General features: G+C 36.2%; 1 protein-coding gene across 5 annotated transcripts in view; it reads right to left on the minus strand.

Annotated features, from left to right (window-relative positions):
• Nucleotides 1-15713, minus strand: part of pard3bb (par-3 family cell polarity regulator beta b) — a 702275-nt gene that overhangs the window by 317766 nt on the left and 368796 nt on the right. For all 5 annotated transcript variants that reach the window (XR_015499247.1, XR_015499248.1, XM_087267580.1 and 2 more), the window contains one exon: nucleotides 13968-14100. Coding sequence is in view for 3 of the 5 variants with exons in the window: in XM_087267580.1 (XP_087123706.1) it covers nucleotides 13968-14100 (133 nt within the window). In the remaining 2 variants the exon portion in view is untranslated. The remainder of the gene's footprint in view (nucleotides 1-13967; nucleotides 14101-15713) is intronic.

Genomic DNA, 15713 nt, shown 5'->3' on the forward strand with positions numbered 1-15713 from the left:
GCTTTTAAACATTTTCATCTTAACCAAACCAAACTAATACTTTTATTCCAACTAAACCAAAACGATGATACATTTAGGACAATTTTAGTATCTCAGTGCACATATTAATAGTAATATTAATAATAATAATAATACTTTATATTTATAGGTGCCTTTCAAAACACCCAAGGACACCTTACATTATGTCGCAAGTACATCATAAAAATACAAATAGTAAGGAAAGAGAGAGAAAGAGAGAGAGAGAGATACTGTAGTTAGGTGCCAGATTATGAAGAGCTTTGTGTCTGATTTTACTGCAATCTATGAAGTAGATAGTTACAATAATCAATCATTGATGTAAATAGAGCATGAACAAGCACTTCAGTACTTTGTTGAGATAGTGAAGAGCGAGGACTTGCAATGTTACACAAATAAAAAAAAAATTAAAAAGGCAGAATGTGAGATATTACTAATATGGGATCCAAACAAGAGCATACCATATATTATGACTTTTCGCATGGGTTGTAAAATTAACTGGAGAGTTATTGATAAACAGGGTAAAGTGTTGAGCTTTGGATAAAACAGACACAAGTCAACCAGAAGAGCTTCAGTTTTACTGGCATTTAACTTTTTACTGGCATTTAACATTTAAAAAAAAAATTATTAGACATCCATATATTAATCTCCCGCAGAGGGGGGCTATGCTGCAGGCTTTATAGAGAGGTAAACTTGTCTATCATCTGCATAAAAGTGGAAATTTATGCCATATGAATCAAATATATGACCTAAAGGCACAATGTAAAAAATAAATAAAAGTGGAGCCAGTACTGACCCTTGATGAACACCATGAATGACTGAAACTGGATTAGAGCAACTGTTCTTTATCTGGACAAACTGTTTTCTGTCACTTAAATAAGATGGAAACCAGTAAAGCACATTATCAGCTACTCCAATTGAAGCCGGTAATTCCAATAATATTAAATGATTTATAGTATCAAAAGTGGCGGTGATATCTAAAAGAATAAATATTGACAAACAGCCAGAAACAGAAGCTAAGAGAAGATCATTAACAACCTCAATAAGAGCTGTTTCTGTGCTGTGTTTGGGGTGAAACCCAGACTGAAAGTGCTCATAGATCTTGTTAGTTTGTAGATTTGAATGAAAGTTGAGCTGCTACGATTCTTTCCAATATATATTATAAACAAAAGGAAGGTTGGCAGTTGGCCTAAAATTGTTTCGGTCATTAGGATCAGCACCAGTCTTGTTGAGTACAGGAGTGGTGGAAACCATTTTCAAAGATGAAGGAATGGTTGCAAAAGAAGAACAGACTATAGATGTTATGAAGAAAGAGAGCGAGTTAATACAGGACTTAACTAAAATAGTCGATAGGGAATCAAGCAAACAGGTAGAGACTTCATCTAACTAGTAATAAAATCTCCCTAGTAATAAAGAATATTGTGGAAAGCTACTACAGCAGAAGCTTTTGTACATTTATTTCTGAGATTTAGATAATTTAACAGTCTATCAATAACAGCATTGATTTATTTTTGTGAATCATGGGAAAAGAGAGCTGAAATAAAGCAAATCAACAAAAACACTCCTAATTTAAACTTCACAGATTCAAAGTTCACCTTCTCATGAAGGCGTTTGAGGGCAGAGAAACACTCGTCCCACACCAGAGATGGCCAGAGTTCAGAAACAGTAATATTCATAGCAGCCCACACTTCCCCCCTCTCCTCAGCTCCCGGCCCACTGTTAGCCAGGGTTATAATTAGAGCGATTCTCCCGAGAAGCACCACTTCAAAAGCAAACACAATACGCATACATATGTACGAAATCATTAGCTTTCATTTACAGCTCAAACAACTACCAGTAAATTACTTCCCTCAGCCTAAATAGCTATGCCACGCTAAAAAATGCAGCACTCTCTTGATGAGCGCATTATGCATTTTAAATTGTTTGTTACGCTACGTTGTGAGCGGACCGCATTACTGTTGCGCCTGTGGAAACATGGCCTAGATAAATCGCACATCAACTTCATGACTTCAAGGTCAGGGGAAAAGAAACCAACGCAAAAAAAAAAGAAATCACAACATGAGTGGAGGGCTTTGTTTTCTCACTTTTTCTGTTTTCTTTCTCAGGGTTTCTGCATCTAATTTTAAGAACTTTTAAGACATTTCAAAGACGATTATGAATTCAATATAAGACACTACTTGTGTAATATACTAACTAGGCAATCATGTTGCCAGTCATGTTGACAGAAGGCACTAAAAAAAGAAAGCACTCCCCTGTCTGTTTTGCTAACTTTACAATGCATGTTGTTTTTTGTATTAATAATTATATACAGTTGAAATCCGAATTATTAGCCCTCCTATTCATTCTTGCTCAATTTCTGTTTAATGAAAAGAAGATTTCTAAGCATAAAAGTGTTAATACATGTAATGTATTTCTAATAACTAATTTGTTTGCCATGATGACAGTGCATAATATTTTGCTAGATATTTTTCAAGATACTAGTATTCAGCTTAAAGTGACATTTAAAGGCTTAACTAGGTTAACTAGGAAAGTTAGGGTCATTAGACAAATCATTGTATATGGTTAGAGACAATAAAAATAAAATATTGCTTAAGAGGGCTGATAATATTGACCTCAAAATGTGTTTTAAAGGGATGGTCCACTGCGATATCATATTTTAAACTTTAGTTGATGTGTAATGTAGCTGTGCAAACATAAACAACATATCTGAATGTAATTTGCTCAGTGTTTAATGCAAAGTGAGACATTGGCTTTTACAGAGTCAGCTTAGCAAAGTTTGAGGACTACAAAAAAAAAAAAAAAAGAAAAATACATCCGGGCTAGTGGGATCACAAACACTTCTGGTTACACGCATTCAACATGCGCATGTATGGCCAGAGGCGCTTTAATGTTATGACAGAGAAAGCTAAAATGTCGTCCAAACGCTGCTATTCTGCTATCTTCTGTTTGTGTATTTGGGCTTTCAAAGGACACGACAAAAAGCAAGAAGTGCTTAAAATTAAATTTTAATTATGTTTCATTCTGCATAATCTGCAGATTTTTAACTAAATTATGCACAGAAATAGAAAAAAATGCCAGCAGATTGCATCTGGCCCTAGCCATAACCCAGTGGTTCACCCACATAGACTTTACTTGGGTCGGGCCGCACAGGTATATTAACAGCCACCCAAGTATATTTAGTGACATACTGTATTTTATACTATTATTATCATCCTTTTACACTTTTTTTGTATCCACCCAATATAACCAAACATCCGCGATCGATTAAGAAGTGAAAAATCTTCTCTTGTTTACCAGTTTTGTTCTTTGTGCATGAGACCTGTCAACACTCCCACAGACAGTCTCGCATGCTCTGCAGAGACCCAAAAGACGTGCCTTTTTTGGACTTGATGCGCCTGGCCTGGGTTTTTAAATTTCCTTAACCTCTTAGCCAGCACCCCAAGGCGGACGCACTGGGGGCTGTTTTTTTTCCACATGTCAATGTTTATGAATAGATTACATCAAAATGAACATACGTAGTAGGGTTTAATTAATCCTAAGCAGCCAGCAGCGAACTCTTATGAAAAGATGTTCAATCCTTTTCTGCCAGTGAGTGAGAGAGCAAGACAACAACTCTTGTAAGACTTTTTTTGTTGCATATGCACTGGACTTATTTCACACAATGTACTTATTGTGCTCAAATAAATCATTTACACTATATGTTTCTGCCTATTATTTTAAAATTAAAGATTAAGTGGTTTGTGAAAAGACTAAAACACTTGCTAGAAATCTTTATCAGACTGCTTCCCCACAAACAAGGAGAGGGAGAAAATCACAATATATTTTCTTTGAAAAATAATTCTATAAATGTAATTTTTTATGATATTAACATCAAATTCAAAACACATACTTAGGAGATGTGTAGCTTTTGACCTATTACTTGTCTGTGTTGCTCCAGGACTACGTTCATATATTTATGAAATAAAATGTTTAGTGCGGTGCTTTTTTTTTTTTTTTTTTACATTACTTAAGCATTACTATAACTTTTTTTTTCATTTTGAGGATGTGAATGTAAACCAAATCATTCAGCAACTGTTTATGTTTTAGTTTGGAAAAGTCATTTTAGAGAAAGTGCCTCTGACGGTGAGAGAAAGGAGGACACCGATAAAGTCTCGGAAAACTTTTTACAGTAATCTCATTTTGCACGCTATCTTAATGAAATTTGAAATATAAACTCATAAAACACTTGGCTTTCAAGTGATTTTTTTTTTCTAGGACATTGCATTAGTGTTTTCGGTCACACTTTAAAATAAGATTCATTAGTTAATGTTAATTAATGCATTTACTAACATGAACAAACAATGAACAATACATTTACTACTGTATTTGTTCATGTTAGTTAACATTAGTTAATGAAAACAGAGTAGTTCATTGTTAGTTCATGTTAACTCATGGTGCATTAACTAATGGTAACAAGCATGGACTTGGGTGTTAATAATACATTAGTAAATGTTTAATTATGATTAATAAATGCTGTACATGTGATGTTCATAATTAGTTAATGTTAGTAAATGCATTAACTAATGAACCTTATTGTAAAGTGTTACAGTGTTTTCCTGTGTTTGTATATGGAATAACAAATTTTGAAAACAATACAATTTGTTCCCCTTTTACCACAGTAAAGATCAAAGTGTCTTCTTTTCAGTGATAAACAATTTGTGTTTGATGCTTACTGGAGACAGGAAAAGTTATTTACAGTTAGGTAGGTGTCAATCCCCAAAGTTGAGAGCTGGCTTATAGGAACTGTGGAGGAACTATGACGTCACTTTGTAGGCTAATCGGCTGCTAGCATAAAACTGGTTCCCTCGTGAAAATCCCTATAGGATTTTCCCATAGGCTTTTCGAAGATTGCAAATAATAAGCTCTGTGTTCAAACACAGTTCATTACACTTGCACATTTTGTCCAGCTGGATAATCCTCACACGAAAATACAATTTGTAGCACTTTTGGATCTTTAATGCAAACGCAAGAGTTAAAAAGCTAACATTAGGCTATAAACGGACTACAGAGCCCTCGGGGCCCTCGTCTGTGACGTCAGCCCCACCCTGCTACAGACAACTTATCAAGCTTATTTTTAGAAATAATGTCCATGACAAAGTGTTAATCTCTCTTTATATTATATTATAATCCACGCTATATATTATAAACCAATAAATACGCAAAAATACATAGACCTATGTGCCTTTTGGATCGTTTTTACGTGGGAAATACATGTTTTGATTTGCTTTGCGGTTGTTCTAAAATTTTTAAAACTGCGTTTATAAATCTGCCTATATAGTATTTTCATCAGACATATTTAAATAAGTGCACACAGTCTGCTTACTTTAACAGATGACAGAAATGAGGCGTGAGGAGGAACAAGTCTATCAAATGTCTGCAAGTTCCATCATGATGGACACAGAGCAACATTCAGTATTCCTTTTATGTCACGACGTACAGCGAAAAGCAGCCCATACAGTCACATCTGCTATACGTTTTATGGAGGAGTGTAAATATTGCAGTTATGACTGAGTAAAATGTGTTCAGATCAATAAAAAAAGATGAAAAATCACTTGATCACGTTAAAATGACAGTTAATATGTCTGTATTTTTATACATTTATTCACACGTTTGCATTACTGAGGGCAGGAGAGAGACAGGCTGCACTGGTGAGCAGTATCTTCATAATATAGTTTAATTAAAATAAATGATCAACAAATGAATCTGTCTCGACAGCCTTTACATGTGAAGGCATTATCTATACACAATCTGAATTCTTAATTTGAAAAACACAAAAAACTATAAAATACTATTCATGAAAATACCTAAATAACAGACAAATCCAAGTGGCCAACACAAGCGAGCTGCGCTCCAGACCAGATCAGCTCGATGACGTATAATGTCCCCGACACCGCCTGTAGTCCCATTTAGCAACTTGATAGCAACCGTCTTTTTAAAGAAGCATGGCCGAATTAAAAATTCAAAAGTGTGCTGTAACTGATGTGTTTTATGTCGTAGAACAAAAAGTGAAAATATCTTGAATTTGTGTTAGCCACGGACCTTATTTAAGCGATTTTACTGAAACCCCATTCAAAAAACCCATTGACTTTGGAACGAGGGAACCGGAAGTGCTAAAATGCTAACTCGCTTCTGGGTTTTTGCATACAAATTGACGTCATAGTTCCTCCACTCTATAGGGAAAGAAAGAAAGAAAGAAAGAAAGAAAAAAGAAAGAAAGAAAGAAAGAAATAAATAAAGAAAGAAAGAAAGAAAGAAAGAAAGAAAGAAAGAAAAACAGGAGCGCTAATAATTTTGACTTCAACTGTACTAATAAAAACAGACTGTTCTTAGTTTTCAAATCTGTGTTTGTCTAATCAATCTGATCAAAAATTAGTATTTTAAGTTCCTTTTATAGATTAGTGTTTGCCGACCCCAGGAGGTTAAACCATTGATCTTTACAATTTAATGCAAGTTACTCCAATAAAATCTAACGTAAAAAATAAATAAATAAATAATTAATAGCTCTATGTTGGTCTTATTTTTAGTCATGATTGAGTGAATTACATTAGACTAGATAGAAAGTAGAAAGAACACCATGAAACATCCACTTTAGAAAGCCTGCGTTGTCACGTTTTCTTTGCCTGAGACAACCGTACCTTCGAGCCAGAGAAAGAAAAATAAATATTTTTGAACTGCATATATTTATAAATGTGCGAGCATCGGACTATCAAGGAAATAAACAACAGGGAGATGCGTGAGGTGTCAGGGAGGCGAGATATGAAGCTGATATGGCTGATATTGGAATATTTGTATTATTTCTTATCATTGTGCTCTTTGGGAATCCCAATGAGTACAGTGTGTGTGTGTTTGTGTATGTGTGTGTGTGTGAAAAAGATGCGTGAAGCAGGCAGCTCCATTTTAAGCCCTTCTCTCTGGATCTGTCTGTCTGAAATCCTGGAGGAGGAGTGTTACTCTTTCATGTTCGGTTAAAGGGATGGTCCACACGACAGGCTATGCACACAGGCATTTCACATGAAAAGAATTGCAAATGTGCCCCAATTCTCAGACGAGTTAAACTTCCAGTTCCTAATACGGCTGTGATAAAAGGGTCTTTCCAAGCATGAAAGAGAGACAAAGAAAGATAGCACATGTATGACAGGCATATTGTATCGATAGTGACAGACATTTATGTTGAAGCATACTACTAGTGAGACCCATGGACAGAAAACTAGACAATTGTCTGTTACAAAATGCTAGTTAGCAGCATTTAAAAGGGCCTCAATGTAGTCTATTGCTGGGGTTTTCCACATTGGAGTGTACAGACACCCAGGGGCTGTGCAATGTAATATAATTGACTATAAGGGGTGCTAAATATTATTTTAGACCAATTGGTAAATATATTATTTATTATAATATTAAGACATATAATGTACTATATTCATTAGTACATTATATATCCGACCACTTTATCTACTTTGCTAGTACTGGGTGGGACCCCGTTTTGCTTTCAGAACTGCCTGAATTCTTTGTGGCATAGATTTAACAAGGTTCTGGAAATATTGCTCAGAGATTTTGCTTCATATTAGCATGAGAGCATCACGTAGTTGCTGCAGATTTGTTGGCTGCACATCCTTGATGAGAATCTCTCATTCCACAACATCCCAAATGTGCTCTATTGGATTGAGGCCTGGTGACTTTGGAGGCCAGTTTGAGATGATTCGCGCATTATCCTGCTGGCAGTAGCCATCAGAAGATGGGCACACAGATCATAAAGGGATGGATATGGTCAGGAACAATTCTCAGGTAGCCTTTGGTGTTGACAAGATGCTCAATTGGTACTAATGGGCCTAAAGTGTGCCAAGAAAATGTCCCCCACGCCATTACACAACCACCACCAGCCTGAACCGTTGATGAAAATAAATATACAAATAATCATAATTTTTTGACAAAAATCCATTTAATATTGAGGGTCACAAAACACCAAAACACATTTTTTAAGCTGTTGACAGTCGTATATGTGTCCCACACTGCTAAAAACACTATTAGGACATATATATCTCACTAAAAAGTGAAAATTTGTAGTTTTTGCGGTTTTTCGAGCAAACTTGTACTTTCGGTTTGAAACTAATTTTTGAAGTTGCGTCATGGCCATGAGATCATAGCGTGTATTCCAGCGTGTAGACTGGGTGACTGTACCTGGGTGTACCTTATTACGTCTCTGAGTGTGCCGCATAAATGCATGAGTAGGACTTGGTTCAAACCAATCAGCGGGCTCTATTGTGCAACTTCATTAATATTCATCGATGTTACAGTGTAGACGGCGTCACTGCAGAGACGCCACATTGTGTTGGCAAAACAAGCGTGCAGTGTTGCTTTCCTAATTTGCTGAAGTGAAGTTTTGTTTTCATTTTCTCTCTGTGAGAACGCAGCTGGAATCACGTGTGGATTACAGTGTATGACTACAGTGTATGACTATAACTTACGTGTTTAAGGAACATTGTTTACCAGAGACCTTTTCTCTTCTGCAAATGGAGCTCCAGATTCGCTTCTCTTCTCCTCTTAATAAAGATGCGGTTCTAGTTGCTGTGGATTGTCCTCTCTCTACAGATTTGGTAAGTGAGCGACCAGTGCTCTTTGTTTATTCAGTTTGTTGTGTCGAACTAAAGGCTGATTTATACTTCTGCGTCAAACACACGCGTATGCTACGGCGTTGACACATAGCCCTTCGCCATGGCTGTCGGCGTCACTGACGTGCACCTCTCAAAAAATGTAACTACACGTTGCAACAACGCGTAGTGCAAGCTCTGTGATTGGTCGGCTTGGTAGCACTGACGAGTCTGGGCGGGACCAAGAGCCACGCGAATGGCGCGAGCAGGGCGCGAGCCAAATGGAGCGATTGTTTACAAGTGTGGAGAACCGTGAAGAAGCTCCGGATGGAAAGTTTTGTTTTGTGTTTACCTCATAGTTAAAGTTGTTGCACATGTGTTCCTGCCTGAAATGAGCGAGTTTGAGCCACTTGTACATTCAGGAAGTGTTCAGGAAAAGCAAAACAGCAGCGAAGAAACTCGACACAGAGGAACATTAACACCTCACTGCCAACTAGCGTTTTGGAAATGTAATGCAGACCAACAGAGACAGCGCGCAGAAGTATAAATGCACAGCTTCAGGCGTTGCATGCGCCGGTGGTTACGCCAGTCACTTGAAGCAGAAGTATAAACCAGGCTTAACTATTGCACTGAGTGTAAACATGTTAGCACCACAACCAAGCTATTACCGTCGTGTAGGATTTTCACCGCATTTTGTGACCGGAATAACACATGCGGCTTACCTGCCGAGTGCATCTAAGTTACAGAGAAATGCAGTTTATTTTTTCTCTCATTCGCCGTGCGGTATCAAACATTGCATGAAAAATACACACTTAGGGCAGTTCCTCGAATCAAATATCTTGTTTGTCACGAGGGGCACAAATGAATTCCCTGAATGAAAGTGCCAAACTGCAGCTAAAGTCCACCATGTAATAATTTGGCAAATAATTTGATTACAGATGTCCATGTAAACACAGTCACTTTCTCCCCTGTGTGTGTGTGTGTGTGTGTGTGTGTGTGTGTGTGTGTGTGTGTGTGTGTGTGTGTGTGTGTTTGTGTGTGTGTGTGTGTGTGTGTGTGTGTGTGTGTGTGTGTGTGTGTGTGTGTGTGTGTGTGTGTGTGTTTGTTTTGACTCTGAAACTCAGTGCGTGGTCAAATAAACACTCCCACACCCATCCCTCTTTAGCTACTTTGACACTAACCCCTAAACAGAGCTGGACACGCCCACTTTTCTGGCTTTTTCCAAAGTAATGGTGTGAAAACACCCTGCTGAAATGAGGGGGTTTCATGGCCCTTAAAACTTTTGTTTAAAAGTTTGATTCTGAAAGATACTTTGTATGTTTTCCAAGACTCATTGCTTCAGTCTTCAGTGTCAAATGATCATTCTATCACTGCTTAATTTTCTCACTTAAAGTGTGTTCTGTTTATATGAATGCTTCTTTAAAGAATCATGACAATCACACATTTTACCATGAATAAAAGACGCCCACTTAAAACGAAATTTAGAGTAGGAATATACCCACAGAAATGGCAAAAAGACATAAATTCTCTATGGATCATCATATAATACTAATTAAATGTGATTTTAAATCATTACATTTTGCCACTATCCTTCAAACCACATGATTTTCCCCATTTGCAACGTTTTCTTTACTTTAATTTGGTATGCCTTCTATGTATAAATAATCACTTGTGCAAATTTAATGAGATGCAAACACCAAATGGAACGTCTCGACTTTGACCCATATATATTTTTTAATATTATTTGATGAATAGGAAAAAAGAAAACAAAATAGCATTATAAATGCAGTTACTACTTCGAAACCTATCTTAATTTCTTTCTACATTTTTTTATTTATTTATTTATTAACAAACTATTAACTAGTAGTTAGGCTTAGGTATTGGGTAGGCTTAAAGATGAAGAGTTAAAACATGCAGAAAAAGTGACCCTTTAACTGCCCCACCAAGAAAAAATAAATAAATAAAGACATTGGAATGCATTTCTTAACATCTAATGTCACTAGTTAACACACTCAATGCATTTTCTTTCGAACCAAATCCCATTGTTTTCGAAAATATCAACCATTTGGTAGAGGGTGATATGACAGTTTATGGTAAAAGTACCAAAAATAATACATTACTATGAAAAATCTGAAAATATGAAGTGTAAGACTACAATTTATTTTCAAAAACATTTTTTAATTAAGAATCATCTTTATTTTTCCAAGTATGCCATAAAATATTTCAGATTCTCATTAAACATGTATTTTTTTGTTTGTTTGTTTGTTTGTTTGTTTTTATAATGAAACTAAAATCAAGTGTAATACTGCAACAAGATTATGTTTGTTTGATTTTTTTGTAAACCAACAATATTGTGTGTGTAAACCATTTTTTTACAACAGTCATTCTTTACAGGGATGGTCCACTACGATATCATATTTTAAACTTTAGTTGATGTGTAATGTAGCAGTGTGAACATAAACAGCATCTCTGAATGTAAAATGCTCAATGTTCAATGAAAAGGGAGACGTTGATTTTTACAGAGTTAGCTTAGCAAAGCCTACAATGGACGAATTTTAGGGACTACAAAAAATACTTCCGCCCTGTTCGTTTACCACGCACACACACAGCTAAAGGCCATGACCAGAGGCGCTGTAACTTTACAGCATAAGGAAAAATGCCATCCTGCTATTTCCACAGAGCTACTCTGTTTCTGTATTTGGGCTACCAAATGACACGACCCAAACACAGAAGTGCTTACAGTTTAATATTAATTAGGTTCCAGAGAATTATAAGAACATAGCAAGCATGATTTAACAAAAAACAGCTTCCAGAATCTCTGACGTCGTGTAACGCGTTGAGTTAAAAAAAAAATACAGCAATTCTCTTCTTACTGGACGGTAGCAGCAAAAAAAAATCAATCAAGGCTCACATAGGTCTCATCCCACATCTTGCGCTTTATTCTGTCACCAGCGTCACCACAGAAAATAACTTAATCTGAGTCCCGTGCACATGCGCTTCTTGTGTTACAGATAGTTCATAGTATAAACACGAAGACACACACACACACATACACACACACACACTATCTCTTAAAGGAGCCGCATCCCATTTTCACACGTTACAGACACTTGTTGACTGAATGTTTACACAAAACGTGCGTGCTTGTACGGCCGTGACGTGGAACCGATCCGCGAATCGCAGCACATTATTGACCAAGCAGAGTCACTTGAGGGCGGGCCTTTCAGAGGAACTAGGAAATATATCGTTTTCATGTTAGCTGAGTAGCTGTGTATAATCAAAGTGAGATTAATGAAAAAATAACATGATTTCCTTCAAGTGAAACATGAGCATACATTGCTTTGCATCTTATTAACACAACCAGTAATTTAAACCACCCCTTTAAATTACTTTAACAGTCATTATAAAAATTAGTCAAAATATGGTCAACCATTTTGTAGAGCAGGCAGTTAAAGGGTTAATACTTGGCATGAAATAAAGTCTAATTTATACTCAATACGTCCGCCAGTTCACTTAAGTCTATGCAGCGAATGTGACATCATTGTGGTGTTTGCGGTGGTTCACTTTGGGTGCGCGTGTTTCATTTAAGTTGAATATGAATCACTTTGAAAATATTTTGTCTGAAAAGTTGTACACCTATACAGATATCTTCTAATCTGTCCATGCATGACTATAGAAAGAACCAAATGACCAATAATTTTTGGCTAGAAATTGCAACAGTGGCGAAGGAGGAAAGTTTTTTGTAAAAAAAATAAAATTGGAAAATCGTGAGGGATAAGTTTGTTAAAACCAAAAGAGGCCATGGCAAAAATGAAGACCAAAGTGGTTTTAATACACAATTACAGAACACATGTATGTGTTTTCCACCATTCATAGGTTTTACACTGATGTATATGTTAGAATTTTGAATATAAAAATAAAACAATAATCATTAAAAAAATAAATTAAGAAACAAATAATTTCTTTGATGACTGAAAAAGAATATTCGAACCTATCAGTTTACAACATACAGATTTTTCTACTCTTTATTGGTAATATTAGTGAGCAATGTTGGACCATTATTGTCTTCTTAGCATAAGTAGAAGACAGAAAATAACCACACAGTTAATATGCTAATTGTGGAGTGGGCAAAATCTATAAAAAAAAACATCAGTATTTTTTACAACTTTTTTTTTTTTTGCTTCTATTGCCATAATAATATATATTTATATATATTTGTAGAGCAATCCATTTTCTCTTGCCATAATTATTTTAATAAACTTTAATAGGTAGAACTGTCCAAACAAAAGCAGGTGATGCTCAAAGTTTGACTTAAAAAAATCTTGATCGGTTATAAAAACCTTCATAATTAATTAAATAATTTATAAAATGAATAAAAGTAATTAGTTTTAAAATCTTGAATGATATAAATGATGTGACGTATTTCCGAAAACTTTCTACTTCTCTGTTTATTCGTCTGATTTTAGGGTGGGTTTCTTTTGACTACCCCCTGTCATTTTAAAGACCATCACAACGGCGAACGTGTCAAGTATAAAAGCCTTGTCTGTTTTGTGAGGTGAGCATGCAGTCAGCAGAGGTGCGCGATGCAGCTCCAGACTTAAGTATAAATCACGCTTAAACCTAGTGGTTAATAGTGATAATGGGTTCTTAAAGAGACAGTTCACCCAAAACTGAAAATTCTGTCATCATTTACTCACCCTTTACTCGTTTCAAACCTTTATGAGTTTCTTTGTTCTGTTAAGCATAAACGAAGATATTTTGAAGAATGCTGAAAACCTGTAATTATTGACATCCATAGTATTTGTTTTTCCTACAATTGAATTCAATTGTTATTGAATGGAATTGGAGATAAAGTTAATTATATTTATTGGAATTTATTTGAATGTGTCATTTTAAAATATTTGTAATTTTATTCTACTAGGGATGTCTGCAGTTATTGGTTTAAAATGCAGCATTAAAAAAAAAAAATCTAAAATAAACCCAAAAAAGTTAGAAATGTTTTCATTTTTGGGTGACACTATCGCTTTAACGCTATTGTCTAGCTTCACATTTACACAATGTTAATGCCTCTCGTTCTGTACAACTCATTTGCAAGTCATTTTGTGTTCGGACGTCAAAGGTGCTATTTGTTTTGTTTTTCCCCACCTTAGAGTCAAAATGAAGAGTCAAACTTTATCAGTCTGGCTGATGAAAAGGCAATCCGCAAGCAAATACGCCGCAGACGACAGAAATATATTAGCACTAGATATCTGTGTGGCCTTCTCCTTGAACGTCTCACTGGTGCGCAGAGCGACTCTGAGATAAAGACCCAGCGAGCCCATCACTCACCCGCACATCGCTCATAGATGCTGTTCATCACCATGGGGGGCTGAACGCCGGCGTCTGATTGGCTGAGGTGCGCCGCCTGCCCCACGCAGCTATCAAAGGATCGATTGAGAATTCGCCGTGCTTCCTGGAACTCCTGCAGGGGGAAAATGAGAGAAACCGTGTCACCATATCGATCCTGTTTGTGAATTATAGAAACAGAAGAGGCAAATCTGAGCACCGGGAAAAGGTAAAGACTTTCAAATAGCAGGCGGATCGTTACACCATTCATCACTAAACAAATAGCATGCCGAGACTCAGGTTTGAGGAAGGAAGGGATTGGAGATATGAACAAGAAATCTGCTCCTGGAAGTGCTCTTAATTCATCTGATTAGTCTAGATGTCAGTGTCGTGAAGGATTTAAGTCGCTCGCTTGCAGATGTAACAGATTTTCTGTCTCTTTTTTCCCCCCAGGGAGAAAGACAGAATGCTAATTCATTTCATTATCTTGCCCCCAGGCCTGAAGCGCCACTATGAAATATGTTAATTCGATTGGCAGATTTCAAATGCTGGAGAGAGGAAGGGCACAGCGCATCAGATGGCTCTTCTAATGGCCTGTTCGGATACTGCACATGCTGCTGGCGGTTTGGTTTAACGTTGGAGCACATCATTAGAAAAAGCAAACCGCTCGCTTTAAATATTGCAAATCGAGGTGCGTGCTTGTGTGTGTTTTAGGCCCCGGAGTGTCTGAAGGTCTAAAAAAAAACCCAGCAATTATAGTAAAGGCCAAGAAGTCATGTCTCCGTTAGAATACAGGGCACATGTTTCAGTGTTTTTATGTTTAAACATTCGTGTTTTAATGATAAGAGTTGGCTGAGGTGACCAGGCAACATCAAAAATACTTACGGATGGTGTAAACTAAACACTTTTTCCGATTTTAAAACACAATGCACCTTGCTATGCATTGGAAATATACAGGCTTTATCAAAACTGTTACAAAAATAAAAGAAGAAAAGCATCCTGCAGTTTGAACAACTTGAAACAAGTGAGTTGTGGTTACAAGAATGAAGCAAAATTGTGGCAAAACTTTTTTTTTTAACAAATCCAAAAGCATTTTTCAACTGAAAAGCAAGGCGATGCTGCTATTAAACCAGTTTTGTAAATGTAGCATTTTGTGACAACCGCCATAATAAAACAGACAAAAATCATATAATGAATCAAAGTAACTTGTTCTCCACAAGGTGAGATGAATAGTAATATAAAGGTGCATATAAAGCACAAAAATAGCAACACACAAGACTGAAATTGTGCAACAAATATAAACAAAAATAAAACAATGCAACAAACAGGCTCAAGCACATCATGTTTTTCTCATATAGTAAGGAAAATCCTCTATTTATCAGTTCAATCTTCCAGCAGATCTCTGCTCAAGTGAGATGTTCCTGGCACTCTTTTTTGCCACATTTCATAAGTTCTGCACAAGTTCTCAGTTGATACAAATACCACTGAATGCACACTCATATAAATGTAATGTAATGTGTATTTATATAACAAGCCATAGACTACAGCTGCTTTTTCAGCTAGCTACCTGGATAATACTTTGAACTTGTATTTAGTTTTTACTTAAAACTAAAATTATAAACATAGAAAAAAATTAAAATATCAAAACAAATGACTAAAATCATTGAGTATATGAATGAGATATTAAGGATGCTTATGACAACTGTCCCGAAGAGTCATTAGCTCAGTTATGTCATTTTAAATGCAAAG

This window comes from Danio rerio, chromosome 9 (genome assembly GCF_052040795.2).
Source record: "Danio rerio strain M-AB ecotype USA chromosome 9, GRCz13ab, whole genome shotgun sequence".
NCBI classification, from domain to species: Eukaryota; Metazoa; Chordata; class Actinopteri; order Cypriniformes; family Danionidae; genus Danio; species Danio rerio.